The 19,038-nt window shown below is 29.4% G+C and overlaps 1 protein-coding gene and 1 pseudogene across 8 annotated transcripts; one reads left to right on the top strand and one right to left on the bottom strand.

Moving 5' to 3' along the window:
* The first annotated feature begins 8,640 nt into the window (after nucleotides 1-8,640).
* Nucleotides 8,641-9,382, top strand: LOC112015443 (actin-depolymerizing factor 7-like; annotated as a pseudogene).
* A 281-nt stretch (nucleotides 9,383-9,663) lies between these two features.
* On the bottom strand, nucleotides 9,664-16,142 carry LOC136070203 (uncharacterized). Of its 8 annotated transcripts, XR_010631493.1 has the most exons (10): nucleotides 15,762-16,142; nucleotides 14,493-14,581; nucleotides 14,132-14,205; nucleotides 13,058-13,113; nucleotides 12,895-12,969; nucleotides 12,200-12,238; nucleotides 11,150-11,254; nucleotides 10,677-10,867; nucleotides 10,350-10,595; nucleotides 9,664-9,903 (listed from the first exon to the last, which is right to left on the bottom strand). XR_010631493.1 is itself a non-coding variant. In XM_065779804.1 (8 exons), exons 1-6 carry the CDS (start codon nucleotides 15,833-15,835, stop codon nucleotides 10,847-10,849), a joined length of 369 nt encoding a protein of 122 aa, XP_065635876.1. In that variant the 5' UTR covers nucleotides 15,836-16,141; the 3' UTR covers nucleotides 9,664-9,903; nucleotides 10,350-10,595; nucleotides 10,677-10,846. The 8 variants fall into 8 exon arrangements, 3 of the variants coding, with proteins under 3 accessions (XP_065635876.1, XP_065635878.1, XP_065635877.1); XR_010631491.1 differs by lacking the exon at nucleotides 14,493-14,581 and having other exon boundaries at nucleotides 15,762-16,141; XR_010631492.1 differs by lacking the exons at nucleotides 12,200-12,238; nucleotides 14,493-14,581 and having other exon boundaries at nucleotides 15,762-16,141.
* Nucleotides 16,143-19,038: the final 2,896 nt, after the last annotated feature.

Genomic DNA, 19,038 nt, shown 5'->3' with positions numbered 1-19,038 from the left:
ATCTCAATGCTTTCTAGGAAATGTCCTTAAAAATAATTGGACAAAGAACTTAAGGCTTTGAGCATTCTTTAATTGATGATTTATTTATTTATTTTAAATGGATTAATGGATGGTTTAGGAGTTAGGACTCAAATATATATATATATATATATATGTCTATATAAAATTTATAATTATCGTTATGATTAATCAAAATTATTCCAAATGCCATTATTTGGAACCTTACAGTTGTTTGATGACTTGTTTTCTATATTGCCATCTCCATGCTATTTGGGAAATGTCCTTAAAAATAATTGAAATTTTTTTTGATGCTTTGAGCATTCTTTAATTGATAGTTTACTTATTTATTTTGAACAGATTAATTGATGATTTAGAACTTGTATATATATAATTTTTTAAAGGGAGTCCTTTGGTTTGCATATGTAACAGAGACAATTAGTGTTATAGTAATATGAAAGGTAGTACTGCATTTGTTGTCAGAGTCTTTCTTCTCTCTTGCCCCTAGTTCGGCACTGCCAATGCCAAAATTTTGTGGAATTCTTCATACCAAATTTTCTCCTGCTTCTCAATTACCTAAACTAGTGTGTAACCCCGTGTATTTGCACAGGTACAATTAAAAACAATCATAATTATACGGTTTAAATTATATTTATATTTTTTAGAAGATGTTCAAATTATAAATGGTATTATCTTACACTTTTTTTAAACTATACATTTCTAAAATATGTAATGGTTTCTCATTATATATATATATATATATATATAATTTAGAATTTAATTGATTTTAGACTTTTCGATTTTTGCACCTAATAATTCAATTGCTACAAAAATTAAAAACTGATGGACACATGGCAGAAAATTAGACTCCAATTGAAATCCAGTTTAAAATCTAATTGGATTTGGACTCTTCAATTTTTCCACTCAATAATTAACTTGGCACAAAATTAAAAATTACCATAGCTTTTGAGTGGAGTTGTGGTGTGCCTTTATATTAGAACCCCTTTCCCTCTCCCTTGTGTGTGTGTGTTTGTTTCTAAAAAAATAATAATAAAAATAAAAATTAAGTGAGAGACGTGGTGCAAAATTGAGTATCTAATTAAAATTTAATTGAATTTTCTCCAAATTTTGGCTATATATATATATATATATTATTCAACATGTGGATATAACTCCTATAAACTCAAATATTAATAATATTTAATTAAAATAAAAGATTCATAAAATTTAAAGAAAAATAAGCAAAATTTTGAGTCTCTTATTCAAAAACCCAAATTAGATCAAATGCCTCTTAACCATAATGGAGTTGCTACTGTGCCTCCATTGTGATCAAAATCAAATTGCAATTTTACCAAATGATAATTTTGAATTCATGATTGTTCAAATAATGCTAATTCAAATTATTACTTTATTTATAATCCAAATACTTTCAACCTCTAAAGTTTTAAAAGAAAGTTTCGGAGACTTTGATTTTTTTTGTCCAAAGTCTTTAGTCTCCCTTATATAAGCTGGGCAGAACCTTCCGATTTAGAAAACTTGTTTCTTAGTACCAATTATTGACCATCAATTTTTGTGAGAAGAAATCAACAATACCGTATGCATTGGGTTTTCTTTGTGGATGGGGCGAAGTTTCAGTGGGGGTACTGAAACTCTAGACATGTGAGCCGGCCCCCCTTGTTTTACGCTTAAAATTCTACACATCATTATCTCCAACCACTACCAGCTCTATGACTAGTCGTAGTCGAGCATTGACTGACTTTTGTAAGTACTAATAAGTAGTAAGACCCTCCATTTTTATGTTGATATGGCCACATATCATATCAATTAGCTTACCTGCCAATATGGAAATTTCATTGGTCAATAGTCATTACTCGTAACTTTTGTTTTTTGATAAAATATATTGAGATTTGAGAAGCACATATAGCATGCTAAATTGCATATTAAAATGACAAGTTAGTCGGGAGTTTAGATAAATTTTACGGCTTTTTTGGCCCAAAAAAAAAATATTATTTTATTATTATTATTACAAATAATGATAAAATCTTATGGGAGAATAGTCTCTCTTTATAAACATTATTTTAAGCATTAAAATTTCATATTTTGCAGTAAAATTGATTATATCACATTTTGCATTGAAATGGCTTTGAAAACACAACTTTAGTATAAATACATTTGACACTAGAATTACAAATTTTGAAGTTTCGATACTAAAACATGATTTTTTTTAGAGGCTATTTTTCAGAAAAATTTTCCACATAAAATAATATTATTTTTTCAAAAATATCTAGATTTTACTTTAAAAGTGTTGCAAAAAAAGGGGGTATAAAATGTTTAACGATATTGTATTTTTATGAAAAATATTACTTTCTGGTGTATTCTCAAAAATGTATAGTTATATTATGCAAAGTTTGAGCATAATGAACTTAGCTCGAATGGAAATGGCACAATAACAATTTTATCATCGAGAAAACCAACAAAATAATTATGAACGTGCAAGTGTTTAAATCTTAAAAGTTTTGGGACATTAATTTCTGCTGATGCATAAAAAGTAGAAATATTCCTTATCAATTTCCATCTCCAATGTTTTTGAAATCTTTCTCTAGACAAAAGTTTCATAGAAATGCAGTTTCTTACTCACACCAAATATATTCCCTTTAATGCTTTATTATTATTATTATTATTGATACAAGGGTAAAAGACTTTAATTATTTTAATTAAAATTGAATCAATGAATTTTTAAGTATAAATACAGTACACATTGTGAATTTTAGTTAGCTCAATTGGTAAAATTTCTTATTATTGAATAAGAGATTTGAGATTTAAACCCCATCTACACCAAAAATCAATGGGTATCTTGGCTTATTGATAAAAAATAATTATCATAGAACGAATACTATGGGTTGAAATTCAATTGTGCGTGTGTCTTTATATATATATATATATATATTATGATGAAGCCATGACAAAATGATCCTCTCTAGAGTGAGGAAATGTAAATGTCAAGGAAATCTACAATTGATAATATATATATAAAACTGAAGTTGTTTGAGTTTTGGCTAACCACATAAGATCATGCTAAATAATCTTTTGAGACTTCAATTTATAATATAGATAATTATCATGGAGCATATACTATAGATTTTTAATTTACTTCCTTCTAGATGCCTAGAAATTTTATATTGTTCTAATTAATCTGAATTGTTTCAAATGCCATTTTTTTTGGAACTTTATAGTTGATTGATGACATGTTTTCTATATTTCCAACTCAATGCTTTTCGGGAAATGTTCCTCAAAAAGAATTGGACAAAGAGTTGAGTTTGATGGTTTAGGACTCGTATATATTTAAAATCATTTAAAATCCAAACGATATGAAAGAGAGTCCTCCAACTTGCAAGACGTAATAGAGACAATTGGTCTTATAGTAATTACAAAATTATGACTATTTTTTATTTGCAAAAGAAAAGATAAAATAGAGGTTAAACAAAATATCCAAAACTTTGAGTCTCCATTTGAAAACCCAAATTAGACTGGCTCCTAACCATAATGGGGCAACTACGATGCCACCATTGTCACCAAGATCAAAATACAAAAAAATAATTCTGAATTTGTGATTATTCAAATAATGATAAATTCATTTTCATACTTTTTTCTTTCTTTTGGGAAATTATAAATTTATTATTCAAAGACTTTGAACCCCTAAAGTCTTGATAAGAGAGTTTTAAAGACTTTGTTTTTATTGTCCAGAGTCTTTGGATTTGGAGTAATCCACACGTTGAGCAGAACTTTTCAATTTAGAAAATTGTTTCTTTAGTATCTAATTTTCCACACTAACAATGAATACACATAATAGCTTTTTTGTCTGTCTAGATTTTTCAAGAAAGTGTCTTTCAAGTAAATTAAAGCTTGATTGCGAGGCCTTAGAACTTTGACAACAAACAATAGGAGACATCGAAATCTAATGTCGTGTAAACTGGGTTTTTTTTTGTTGACAGCTTGAAATTTTTGTGAGGTATGAAAGTCTAGATATGTGAGTCCCTATGTAGAAAAAAAAAAGTCTAGTTAGAATGGCTCAGTGTCAAATTGTCAATTAGTTTATACATAGAGTATCTTTGACTTTTTTACTTAAGTTGTTTAGGTGTAAATCAATTTATATACCGTTAATTAAATTTAATGATTTTAATTGTAGAAAAAAATTGAAAAAGTATTTGAAAAAAATAATCGATTGTATAAATAATCGATTTATATATATATATATATATATATTATGATGAAGCCATGACAAAGTGATCCTCTCTAGGGTGAGGAAATGTCAATGTCAAGGAAATCTACAATTGATAATATATATAAAACTGAAGTTGTTTGAGTTTTGGCTAACCACATAAGATCATGCTAAATAATCTTTGGAGACTTCAATTTATAATATAGATAATTATCACGGAGCATATACTATAGATTTTTAATTTACTTCCTTCTAGATGCCTAGAAATTTTATATTGTTCTAATTAATCTAAATTGTTTCAAATGCCATTTTTTTGGAACTTTATAGTTGATTGATGACATGTTTTCTATATTTCCAACTCAATGCTTTCTGGGAAATGTTCCTCAAAAAGAATTGGACGAAGTGTTGAGTTTGATGGTTTAGGACTCGTATATATTTAAAATCCAAACAATATAAAAGAGAGTCCTCCAACTTGCAAGACGTAATAGAGACAATTGGTCTTATAGTAATTACAAAATTATGACTATTTTTTATTTGCAAAAGGAAAGATAAAATAGAGGTTAAACAAAATATCCAAAACTTTGAGTCTCCATTTGAAAACCCAAATTAGACTGGCTCCTAACCATAATGGGGCAACTACGATGCCACCATTGTCACCAAGATCAAAATACAAAAACAATAATTTTGAATTCGTGATTATTCAAATAATGATAAATTCATTTTCATACTTTTTTTTCTTTTAGGAAATTATAAATTTATGATTCAAAGACTTTGAACCCCTACAGTCTTGAAAAGAGAGTTTTAAAAACTTTGTTTTTATTGTCCAGAGTCTTTAGATTTGGAGTAATCCACATGCTGGGCAGAACTTTTCAATTTAGAAAATTGTTTTTTTAGTACCTAATTTTCCACACTAACAATGAATACACATAATAGCTTTTTTGTCTGTCTAGATTTTTCAAGAAAGTGTCTTTCAAGTAAATTAAAGCTTGATTGTGAGGCCTTAGAATCTTGACATCAAACAATAGGAGACATCGAAATCTAATGCCGTGTAAACTGGGTTTTCTTTGTTGACAGCTTGAAATTTTTGTGAGGTATGAAAGTCTAGATATGTGAGTCCCTAAGTAAAAATAAAGAAAAAAAAAAAGTCTAGTTAAAATGACTCAATGTCAAATTGTCAATTAGTTTATGCGTAGAGTATCTTTGACTTTTTTACTTAAGTTGTTTAGGTGTAAATCAATTTATATACCGTTAATTAAATTTAATGATTTTGATTGTAGAAATATTAAATAATCGATTTATATATATATATATATATTATGATGAAGCCATGATAATATAAATAAAACTAAAGTTGTTTGACTTTTAGCTAACCATATAAGTTATATATATATATATATATATTTATGTAGATTCTATAGATTCTCAATTTACTTCTAGATGCCTAGAAATTTTATATTGCTCTAATTAATCTAAATTGTTTCAAATGCCATTTTTTGGGAACTTTATAGTTGATTGATGACATGTTTTCTATATTTCTAACTCAATACTATCTAGGAAATGTGCTTCATAAAGAATTGGATGAAGAGTTGAGCTTGATGGTTTAGGACACGTATATATTTAAAATCCAAACAACATGAAAGAGAGCCCTCCAACTTGCATAACGTAATAGAGACAATTGGTCTTATAGTAATTACAACATTATGACTACTTTTTATTTGTAGAATAAAAGATAAAATAAAGGTTAAACAAAATATCCAAAATTCTGAGTCACTATTCGAAAAACCAAATTAGACCGGCTCCTAACCATAATGAGGCTGCTAAACTGCCACCATTGTGACCAAGGTCAAGATACAAAACGATAATTTTGAATTTGTAATTATTCAAATAATGATAAATAAATTTTATTTAATATTCTTTTAAGAAATTATAAATTTATAATCCAAAGGCTTTGAACCTTTAAAGTCTTGAAAAAAGAGTTTTGGAGACTTCATTTTTCTTGTCCAAAGTCTTTGGATTTGGAGTAATCCTTACGCTAGGCAAAACTTTTCAATTTAGAAAATTGTTTCTTTAGTACCTAATTTTCCACACTAACAATAAATACACTTAATAGCATTTTTGTCCATCTAGATTTTTCAAGAAGGTGTCTTTCATGAAAATAGCATTTTTGTCCATCTAGATTTTTCAAGAAAGTGTCTTTCACGAAAATTAAAGCTTGATCGCTAGGCCTTAGAATCTTGACAACAAACAACAGGAGACATCAAGACCTAGTACTATGTAAACTAAGTTTTCTTTCTTGATAGCGTGAAATTTTGGTAAGATATTAAAAGTCTAGATATGTGAATCCCTAAGTAAAAGATAAAAAATAGTATGATTAAAATGTGTTAGTGTCAAATTGTCAATTAGTTTATGCATTGAGTATCTTCGTTGTTTTGGTTTAAATAGATTTATATACAATTAATTAAATTTAATGATTTTGATTGTAAATCTCCTAATTTTTTAGAATTTTTTTTTATGAAATTGCAGATTGATTTGTCCCTGTGGTCCATTTATCTAAATAAATGAAACACATCATCCAGTTTTAAATTTCCTAAAACTAAAGGAAAGCGTTGTTGAGAAAAATCTCATTTGGGTGAAAACAAATGTGCAGCACTAAAATAGATTTATCAATCCCTAGTGGATAATCTATTCTTTATAGTTAACCAAGCTATGAAACTATCATTGGAAGTAGATTTAGAAAAAAAAAAATTTGATAATCACATTTAGAAAATTAGATACGCTTGCACCACTCAAATTTCGGTAGAGTAACTTTAAATATAGCATTCCATGTTGCCCCAAATTCCAAATTCCCATATTTTTAACATTTTCTTCTGCGTTCTGATCAGTGTTCACCTTAGTTTACCTGTCTAGAATACTAAACTTAATCACATATCTTGCTGGTAGCCAACTTTAGTTTCTTGCACTGAGAGCTGTTTAGACCTTTTCATTCACAGTACAGACTGAGTTATAAATGATTCAAGGTCCATATGTAAGCAATAAAGGACCCTCAGGATACCATTATCCAGCCAAAGATAAGAACTATTTTCATATCCATTATGATGTCAAAGAAACTGTCTAGCTAAATAAGGGTCCTGTAAGACTTCCATATGGCCAATCCCTAGTAATTGTCCAAATTCCCTTAAGATTCCTTTTCATTATTGTTCCTCTGCTGCATTTATCTAAATAAATGAACTATCCAAATTTAAATTTCCTGGGCTAAAGGAAAGCACCATTAAGAGAAAACTCATTTGGTACAAAAGTATAATTAACTATCATTTGCCAAACTTGAGAAAACAAAACAGCACTAATCTAATTGCTGTATCAATGTCCTAGGTAATTAAACCTTTTATTTACTAATTGAAGAAGTATTTGAAAATAATAATTTTCTTTGGAGATTAAGAAAAAAAACTCCCAAGATATTCTCCATAAACATTGAAGGCCAGATTCTACAAATGGAGAAGTATACTTTAGCAACCAACTCTTCTACAGCCTGGGCCTCTTTCTTACATACTGGTTGCAAGGAATTCATCAAATAACCTTGGATTTTGTTACAAAGAGCCAATTAGTTTGTACAGTTACATAGAACCTTGTCGTCTATTGTTTGATACTTTACAAAGTGATCACTGATCACTAAAAGACTCCAAATAGAGCTACCCCGATTGCTAGATGAACACTTAGGTCACCTATTAGAATGTATCAATTTTTCTTTTTGAATGGCAGTAACGGAGGTGGTGTCATGGCTAGGTATAGTAAAATATTGTAACAGATCACTGCTTGTATGAACTGAAATTGATTTTTGACTATCATATTGGATTGCCTTTAACATTTATTGGAAGAAACATCGTATTAATAAATATTCTATCTGTCATCAATGCAGAGGATCTTTTTAGGAAGTAGGCAAAGCAGATCTAGAAAAAAAGTTCTAGGATTGTGCTACTTGTCCCAATATGTCTACCACACCATGAATTGTTGATAATGTACTTCAATTTCCCAAAATGAACATTGCATGCAACTTCCTGTTATTTCATTTATGAAAATATTCTTGACACACAAACTATATTCATTTGATCCTACACAAGCAGCATAAGAGAATAAAATCATTTCTGTTCCATGATGTGAAGATTTTAACAAAATAAACAACATTTAGCTATTTCCATCATCTCTTATTCTCTTATACTTGGTGCCACAATCAAAAAGAAAGGGTCATTTCAAAGTGCCTTTCAGTAATCTCACAAGTGCACTTAGTTATGATGCAATCCAGTAATGATAATATGCTTTTTCTGATAATTATGACCTATAGTATACTAAAAGAAATGCTGATATGCATTTATTGATATTGTTTTCCTCTCCAGACAAATAAATCCTATAATCTTTATTTTATATGCATGATGACATCTGTTAGGCCTTCTGTGATTGATAAATACCTTTCTTTCTTTCCAAAAATAAAACCTTTGGGTTAGGCAAATGCAGCATCTGGAATGGCTGTGCGTGATGAATGTAAACTGAAATTCTTGGAGCTAAAAGCGAAGAGGAACTTGGAAGCCCAAATGAAACCTGAGGACTTTGCTGAGTCTCTGCCCGCAAATGGGTGTATGCTGTCTATGATTTGTATTTCATCACTGATGAGGATTGCCAGAAAAGCAAGATTTTTTTCACTGCATGGTAATTCTACTTTTCCTCAAGTAAGTCTATATGCATGCTAAAAGACTAATGTTTCTCCTTTGGTATACCATGTACAAAAATTTTGATGAAAAAATCATAGCAAATTTTGCTTCCCAATTAATGTAAGTACTCTCAAAATGCTAATGACACAATGGAACTAGAAACTGGATGCCAAACTAGATTTGGCTTCCAGGCAGAACACTTCTCTTTGGAGGCAATTTGGTGTGCAATGTTGTCTAGGAAAGTTGACTCTCTTGTTTTTCAGGTCACCTTGATACATCAAAAGTGAGAAGTAAGGTGATCTATACTACCTCGAAGTATAGATTCAAGAAGGACCTGCATCTGGTTGCCAATCAAGTTGAGTTGAGAGTAACAAATCCTAGTAAAATGAGCCTTGACATTGTAAAAGGGCAAGCACTTTGTCATTTCACCCGTTTGATGTTTAGCTTTTCCTAACAATAACATTCTATGAGCATTTTTTTTCCTTTTTCTATCCCTTGTCCTTTTTATTCTTTAGTGTTGTATGGGCTCAAACTAAACCTGTAGTATAATGTCATACAATGAGTTCATCTGTAATGATTAGCATCTTTTAGGTTGTTTTTCAAAGTCATGTTTCCTAGCACATAATTCAAACTTCAGACCCCCAAATTTGTGTGGGTTTTAAAGTAGAGTACAGGCCATTTGGAAAAGCACCAAATCTGTGTTTTAATGGAAAGAACTAGGTACCAAGGATCCATACATCCATTGACTGGATAAAAAAGGAAAAAATAAGCAGCCCATATTAAGGGATAGATTAATAAATCTAGTTGTTTACAGACTTGCTTAAAACTGGAAAGATATAAACAACTAACCTAGTGTTCTATTCTTTTTAGTGCAAAGTGAATAGACATACCACTGTGTACATAAATAGTTCGTACAGATCATAGGCAGAAATCATACCACTATGGTGCACATGAACCTGAGCTGCCTTCGGAAGCATACACAAGGTCCTGCAATAATCAATTGTATTCCCACAGTGTAAGCTTTTAGCAAGTTACATGCGCACCGTAGTACAATATTTTATGATACAAATGTGCAAGAAATACTCGTCACAGTGCCAACCCTGTTTCCTTCAGTAGCATTGTGAAGCATGTGGTAGAAATTGAATAATAAAAGAACAAATGAGAAACTAATACAAAATGAGTGTTTTACTTAAAAACCAAAAAAAAAACAAAAAAACAAAAAAACAAAAAAAAACAAAAAAACAAACAAACAAAAAGAAGAAAAAATTGAAGGGGCCATTACCTTAAAGTTTCTCATTATTTTTGTAATTTTCAATGGGCCAAGTATTATCAAAACTCAAAGACGGGCATACGAAAAAAAATTAAATTTTTTACTTGGCAAGCCACAAGAAAATTCAACAGAAAAATGAACAGTGGTAATAAAGTAGAATTACCCTTTACACAGAAGTGCTTGTGTGTATTTACATGTGAAGGCACAAGGACAGGATACAGAAACCCTTTACGTACCCATACGAAATAGCAAAAATACCAATCCTTTAAACAACTGTCAACCGCAAACACTCAAGAAGATAAGGAATCCAATATAAACAGAAAACATAATACAAAATCAAATTAAATACCCTTGAGAGTTATTGATAACAACATATACAAGGCCCGCCAATCCTCTTTGGCAGCAAAACCTTATCAGGAAATAAAAAGATTCAGAAAAGAATAGAAACAATGTAAAAAAATAAGCCAAATTGAGGTATTAGAATACATACCTTGGCCATCACTTGTTAACATTCTACACATTATACTATTATAGGGACCAATGTTGGTTCAACTTGGACAAAAAGTTGAGGAAGCCTGCTCACTGATTCAAGAATTGTGCTAATGGCATGCAAACAGCCAACTGCAGCCAAAGCACCAGGATCATCAGCTTCAGCTGTGTTCATGCTCCTCCAAAATGCAGCTGTTTGAATATTTATTAAAAAAAGTTGTCAAGCACTTCTGAATATACGTGTAAAATCAAAACTATCAAATTCTGGCATAAGCCAAGAGCTTAAGGTGCCATCTCCTCCCCAAACTTGTCCACTATAGTCTCCAAAATAAAGAGAAGGTCCTCATTCTCAACCTCATTCATAAGTTTAAAGAACTCTAGAACCGGACTAATCAAATTTGCATAGTTTAAATCAAAACTATCATAAAAGTGAACAAGTTCAAAAGTATATTCCATTTATCGTAGCTTACATACCTCTAAATTTCTCGCTGAAAGACTATCATCTAGATCTGTAAGGTGTCCATTGACAGTAGATGTTGCAGCAACCCGTGCCCGTCTCGCTTGGATTAAAGACAAAACCTGGCCAGTGTGCATATCAAATTGAGACTGAATATGCCTGAGTTGTTTCTGCAACTCTAAAGCTTCAGCTTTACTAGCCTCTGAGCACGCGCTCACGCGCGTGCTCAGAGGCTCTTCTATTTTTTGGGTAAGGGTTAATTTAGGGTATTATTATAATTTGGGATTACTACATTCTCTAATCACAAAAAAACAAAAAAATAAAACCTAGGGGTGTGATGAAAAAATTATATTATCACTCATAATACTCATCACACCCCTAGGTTTTATTTATTTATTTATTTTTTGTGATTAGAGAATGTAGTAATCCCAAATTATAATAAATATCCTAAATTAACTCTTACCCAAAAAATAGAAGAGCCTTTGAGCACGCGCTCGTGAGCGCGTGCTCAGAGGCTAGTATTTATTTATGACAATATCAAGTTAAATTTAATCCTAAAATGTAGTGTTTTAATCCTAAAATTTAGTAATATAGTACACATCCATAATAAAAATTTAAAAAGGGTTTATATTTAAAATTTAGCAACTACATTTTTTTTTCTTTTAAGGTAAAAGGCTCACAATTTTTTTGTTTATTTATTTATTTATTTATTGTGTTAAAGGAAAGGCTCACAGTTATCAGTTTTTGTTTAATCCAAAATTTTAGTTTTTTAGTCTTAAAAGTTTGCCACTTACTACACATCCATAACAAAAATTAAAAAGAGCTTAAATTTAAAATTTATCATCTACCTTTAAATTTAAGAAAAAGTATGTAATTTTTTTTATGGAGTAGTAAATTAATAATTATAAAAAAAAAAATGTAAATTGAATTTCACATAAAATTATACAAATGATAAATATAGTTTCTGTTACAATAAAAAAAAAAAGTTACAACAATTTCTTAAATAACAACCACATCATGTGAGGTTTGAATCTCATTCGAACTTATCTAATATTCTATTCCAATACCTCCTCAATGCAATCCAAAAAATTTTTGCACACGTCAACCTAAAAGAGATAAAAGAGTTAGGGTTAAATATAAGGTTATCATTATTTTGAATAAACCAAGTATATTAAATATATTTTTTTAAAAGAGTAAACTTTAATTAACAATGGCTTTGAATGACACTTTTTGTCCACACACTTTGCATGACTTTGAATAGCTTCGGGTAAATAAAACGTTTTTGTGATTTTTTGTTAAATGAATGAAAACAAAGAAAAAGCTTTATATCCGGTTCCTTTTAAAAAAAAAATCCTTGAAAAAAAATATATAAAAGAAAATTCCTATTAAAAAAAAAAACAGTTTGTGTTTTGAGGGATTACAAACTCAAAACACATTCCAGTTCTACAACTTACACGGCAAACAAAGTTAAATAATAAAAAAAAAAATCACTTTTAAAGAAAACAAAGTTAAATTAAAAACATATCTCCAGCAAACTGTGTCCCCAAAACCAAGAACCACTTGTTCCATTTTAAGAAGTAAGTTGAAACACCACAAACAAATTAAAGTGCCCACAAATATGAGAATCAAGCACCATATTTTCACCAATACCAATAAACTACCAAGTAGCGTAATCCCCTTTAAAAAATATATAAAAGAAAATTTTCATAAAAAAAAAGTGTGTGTTTGATTCTACGCTAAAATAAATAGAAAAAGCCCTTACCAATATACTTTCTCAAGCAAAGTAGCCAGTTCAAGCAAAAACTGATAATAAGCAATCATCAAACACCCTTGAATACTTTGTAGCCATGGTAGGTAAGAATTAAAAGAAAGTTAGTGATAAACAAAACAAAACAAAAGAAATAAAAACTTGCAAAAGATACAACCTGAAAAATTGTTGGAGCCTTTGATAAAGTCTGTTTAAATTGTTTAGAAACGAAATCTGAAAGTAGAAGAAGAAGAAAGAAGAGGATTTAGAGCTAAACTGAATATCTTTAATCTAAAGAAGAATGAGAGAAACTGACAAAGTGGGTGTGAGTTTGTGGGTCTTAAAGTATAGGAGTTTTAATTTATATATTTATCTCCATTAGTTGAAAACTTGTAAGTGAGTATGATGAGAAGTTGGAAAAAAAAATAATAATAATAAGGAAGAAGATGGAATTCATTTGAACAAAAAATACCACGCTTCAATTATTTTTTATTAAAATTTCAATAGCAAAATTCGGTGCTTGAATTTAGGAGAAGTTTGTTGTAGTTAGTGACCACCATTACGGGCTGTTAGTAATATTTAGTAGGAAGTTATTGTAAGGAACACGTGAAGAGTTTTCCTGATGGAGTTTTTTTTTGGATAAGGATAAGGGGGAAAAAAAGTAAGAGTTTTTTTTTTTTTTTTAAAACCAAATTAACGTGAAGGAGAGGGAAAAAAAAAAGATCTTGCAAAATAAAAATAAAAATAAAAAAGTGAAAAATAAAAACTCTCCACAATCCCCACTTTCTCCTAAGAAAACCATCCCACCTTCTTAAAAAAACACCCTACGGTTTTCTATTAAAAAAACACCTATCCTAAGTTCGGTAAAAAATAAAAAAAATAAAACTACCCACCTTCTTTAAAAAAATCCCACCCACGGTTTCCTATTAAAAAAAAAAAAAAAAAAAAAACTAAAACTAAACATATTTCAATGTTATATTGTGTTCATTTTTTAGAGGTAGCCTTATTTTTTTGCCATATTAGTGGTTCTAAATCTGCAATTTTTGTGGAAAAAAAAAGACCTTTTAGAATTTAAGTCTATCATGAAATCTTTAAAATCTTATCACCACATCATCAATTATTTAAATAAATAACTAAAGGAGATCTAAAAGAAAAAAAGAAAAAAAGAAAAGAAAAGGAGTTAACGTGTCAAAATAACTAATAGAGATCTAAAAAAGAAAAAGAAAAAAAAGGGAAGTAAGGGAAGCCATACTGTTTAACTCTTCATGAATGATTTTGAATGCTTCTTTTGTAACATAAAGTAGCCATGTTTTTGGATCACAATACCTACAACATGAAATTACAATTCATTAAAAAGTACAATGGTACAGTATATGATGGAACCATTCATTTCAAAATTACATATAAAAAAAAGAAAAAAGAGAGTTAACCTGATACACATAAAAAAGAAAAAAAAGTAGAAATACACATAAAAAAGAAAAAAAAGTAGAACTCAAAGAAAGTCAAAGAGAGTTAACATAATACATTAAAAAAAAATAAAAATAAAAAACTCAAAGAAAGTCAATCATAAACAAAAGAGAAGAAAACAAAGAGGAATTTGAAAAAGATAGAACCTGAAAATTTGTTGGAACCTCTGACAGTAAATGTCTTTAATTTGAAGAAAAAGAAAGAAGGATGTAAAGCTAGACTAAATGTCTTCAATCTGAAAAAGAATGAGAGATAGAAAGTGAAGTAGAAACTGCAAAGCGTATGTGAGTTTGTGGGTCTTAAAGTGTGAGAGTTTTAATTTACATATCTATCCCCGTTAGTTGAAAACTTATTAGTGGGAATAATGAGGGTATTTTAGGCATAAAAAATGTGGAATCCAAACAGGGGAAGCCCCTTAAATAGTAGTATAGAAGATATACCAAAGTTGCAACTCTATAAATAAATTACAATTTTTAAGAATTCTTTAATTAAAAAAATCAGCATTGGAAGCAGAATACTAGAATTTCATTATCACTAACCCAAAAAAATTGACCACAAATACATCAACAACAAAAAATTTCATCAGAAGCTAAAAGATAGAGTATTTGTCTCCCAACTAAGTGAGGTCCTAGAAGGGGTGGCTTGGATAAGGTTTTACCTTCAGCATCTGTTGCATTAAGTGGGCACACAAAAATGTGTCATGTATTAATGAACCTAACACCATGTTTAGTTAATATAATAAAATAAAGTGAAAACCAAATACAACCCAGAAGATAATCATTGGATTCAGCATCAAACTAAGACACAGATACATATCATCCATCATGATTCAAACTCGCTAAAATTTCTGCTCCTAAAATGAAACTCCAAAACCATCAACAGATTAAAATCAGAGAAATAAAGTATCAAACACTATATGTATACCTTAATCCTTTGAGCCAAAAGTAAAACCACAAACCCAACAAATCCATTCCACACTCTACCTATGTTTCATCTGTAAACCAAAATTCTTGATGTGAAGCTAAGAAGTACTTGAATATGTAAAGCGTTTTTAATTTCTAAAAGAAAGCTTTTATACACAAACACAAGCGTTTTGCTGGTCAACTTTAAAAGCCCTATCTCTCAAACATGAAAAAAAGGCATGCAATAAATATGCATATTTAACAAAGATTGAAAGCCTAACCCGGTAACCCCTAATATACTACAACAACCACTATGATGCAAATTTGAAACCCTAACCCCAAATATGTTTGATGTTGATGCCTCATATATATTTCATACATAATTTGTCAATTCAAAGCGAAAAATGTACAACAAGCATGTTTTTATTGGAAAGTTATAGAAGCGGTGAGTGAATTTCAGTCCATGGTGGTTGACAACCATATACAAGTAAAAGCAATGTGTAGAAAGAATACCCAATATCTTTCTTCAACGCCAAAAAGGTGCTTCCTTCCTTGTCTAGTAGAAAAGGCAGAAATGCTATAATCATCAAAAGCAAAGTCCAAGTCCTCGCTCCCTGTAATCACCCAAACATTCAAATTCAGTGGAAAATTGCTGACGCCTGTGATTTAAAATAAACGAAAATAAGAAACCCTAATTGAAATGGAAAATTGAAAAAGAGAGAGAGAGAGAGAGAAGCGGAGCCTGGAGCAGATCCAGTTGAGGATGGGGCGAGCGTCGTCGTATTGAAAAGGACAAAACCCTTAGCCTCCGCTCATTCTCTCTCTCTGGAAACACAGAGAGTCAAAGAGAGAGAAATTTGAATTGTGCTGGCGTATGCAACTTGCAAAAACAAATGGGGTTTTTGCCAAAACCGTTTTGGGTTTTTTTCTTTTTTTTTTTTCTTTTTTTTTCTTTTTCAGACTAAAGTAGGATTTTGCTTCGATGAATTTTTTTTTTTCTTTTTTTTGGATTTCCACATTGACCTTGCATGTAAATCTTGAAAATTTTATCCTCACACACTCTTATGGCGTTTGGTACGGGGAATCCACATTACTCCTGACATCCAGATTCCTAGGAATGTGATTTCTAAGAATTACATTCCTAAGAATGTAGTTATTCTTATGTTTGGTTTATTCCTAGGAATTTTAAATGAATTATTTATTTTTCCTATTTTATCCTTAGATTTGAATGTGAACTACCAAGTCATTTAAAAAAAATGGTTAAAATTGTCAATTTATAAAAAATACAATTTCCTTTAAGTTTAGGAATCTGGATTCCCACCTGTTTTAAAGGGAATCCACATTCCTACTGAGAGGGGTTTAAGAGGGGAATCTAGATTCCCTTGGCATCTGATTCCTTAGTATGATTTGCAACCAAACATGGGAATCTTTAAACATTCCTAGGAATCCTAAAACATTACCCTGTACCAAACGCCATTAGTGCAGTGGTCACTCCATAAGTATAATTTCTTGTGGGGTGTTGGGGGTAAAAGTCGGGGTTTAAGTCTCTAAGAGGAAGTTTCACACATATATACACTTAGATTATGTTAAAGTAAAAATTTTATCTTGTATCAAAAAAAAATTCTTGATTTTTTTTTTTTTATTTATAAATTTTACTTATTTGTTCTTATAAACGTTGAGAACTTTCATAGACTTCTATTTCTCTTTTCATACATGCAAGTGTTAATTATTAATTGGGGGTTCCTCCATTTGCTTCAATTTGATCGAAGCGGCAAAAATTATAGTTGCAATTTCTTTTTTTAAATTAGCTATCAAAGATTCAAAAGCATAAAATGCTTACAAATTAATTAATAAATGTACCTCATTCCTTTCCTATTGTGTATGTGTGTTTGTTTCTCAAAAAAAAAAAAAAAAAAACCTAATAAATGTCATCTTCTAATGCCTTAACATATCAATCTAATATAAAATTATAAATATGTAAAAAATATATAAAATCATATCCTTGCATCCCAAACTTTCTAAATGCAAATGAAAATGAGTTTGTTTTGGAAAAGAAAAGGAACATTTACTAAAGAGATTTAGTTATATATTTTTATAAACATAGTATTTCTTAAATGTTCACAAAATTAATGAGTTATATGTGGCAAAAATTGAATAATAAAAGAACAAATTAGACACTAATACAAAATGAGTGTATATACTTAAAAATAAAAAATAAAAATTTGAAGGAGACATTACCATAAAGTTTCTCATTATTTTTGTAGTTTTCAAATTTTAATAGAATTGAAGGGAGTATTTTTGGAAAGGCAAAAACTTGTTGCACATACGTTAATATACATATTTTTACAAGCATAAAAAAACAATTGAAATTATGAATTCTCTAATTAACGCATGTAATAAACTTTTTTTAAATGTACATATTTGCGCATACTTTGATGCAGGAGAGGTATGTTAATGATGAACGGTGATAAGACAACAAGAGTATGATGTGATCAATATCAACTTGTCTATCTTATTGCTACAGAATCACAAATGGGATTTACACTTGCAGCTAATGCAAGTTCAACCCTTTCGAAAAGAAAAGGTTCCAAAAAGAGAGGGAGAAGTCATCGGAGTTTTTTATTTTTTATAAAAGAAGTCATTAGAGTTGAAGCTTGAAGTAAAGAAAGTAAAACTACGATTCCAAGTACAAAATACCAAAAAGAAGATTCAATTATTGGGATTAAGATCACCAAGGAGTTCAAATATTACTATCGTCGTTGATGTACATGCTGTCATACCATTACCCATGCAATTTTAAAGATTCTTTTTGTATATCTTTCATTTAGTTTTTACTATCTTTTTGTCAATTCTTTGATTCTTTCCCTTTCTCACTATAAATTTGTTATTTGAATCATACAGTATGTATTTAGTTCTGCGGCACTTTGTTTTGATTACATCTATTTAAATGGTACAAAATATGTGTGTGTATATATATGGCATCTGCTCTTGATGGTTGCTTTTTATCATCATATCAATACACCAATTGGTTTTTTGTTTAAGTAGGAAATAAACTCCAGAACTTTTTTCGATGATAAGAGACTTTACTAGTTAAACTAATCCTGAACCAATTTTAGGTCTAGTATATAGACTCTACATTACATTCATTCATAATTGTCAAAATGATAATCGTATCATGAACTGAATTTTAATTTTTTCGTGTCGTGTATTATAAATACATGGACACCTAATAATTTAAAAAAAAAATTATATATCTATATAATATATAAAAGGCATCTTCATTATAAATTTGCAATATATTCAAATAATGACTAATTCAATCATCACTTATTTAATAATATTTAACAATGATAATTAAATAAATCAAACTAACATATATTTATAACATATACATTCAAATTTATTAAACTTAAAAGTGATAATACATGACATAAAAACTAAAATAATAATTTCTTTTCGTTATATTAATCGTTTTACCTAATAAACCCAACCTAAGCTAATGTTATTATCATATTCATAATCTTGCAAATTCATTTCTTCATTCTTATCAACATTTACCATTTGTTCTTGTTCTTTTATTTTAATTAAATTTCTTTATATTTCTTCTTAGTATTCTAACTTCTTAGACTTGTAATAATAATAATAAAGAAATAAATAATTATTTTGTCATTTAATACCATATTAATAGTATATAAAATATATTTGCAAATATGGAAGTGAAATATCAAGTGTGTAGTCTAAATTTTTTAAGAAATTAAAAAAAAATTAAAAAAAAAAAAAAAAAAAAAAA

The sequence above is a fragment of the Quercus suber genome, unplaced genomic scaffold (genome assembly GCF_002906115.3).
Source record: "Quercus suber isolate HL8 unplaced genomic scaffold, Cork oak 2.0 scaffold_218, whole genome shotgun sequence".
Taxonomy (NCBI): domain Eukaryota; kingdom Viridiplantae; phylum Streptophyta; class Magnoliopsida; order Fagales; family Fagaceae; genus Quercus; species Quercus suber.
Note: the sequence above shows the minus strand (reverse complement) of the source record. Positions and strands in the feature narration are given on the sequence as shown.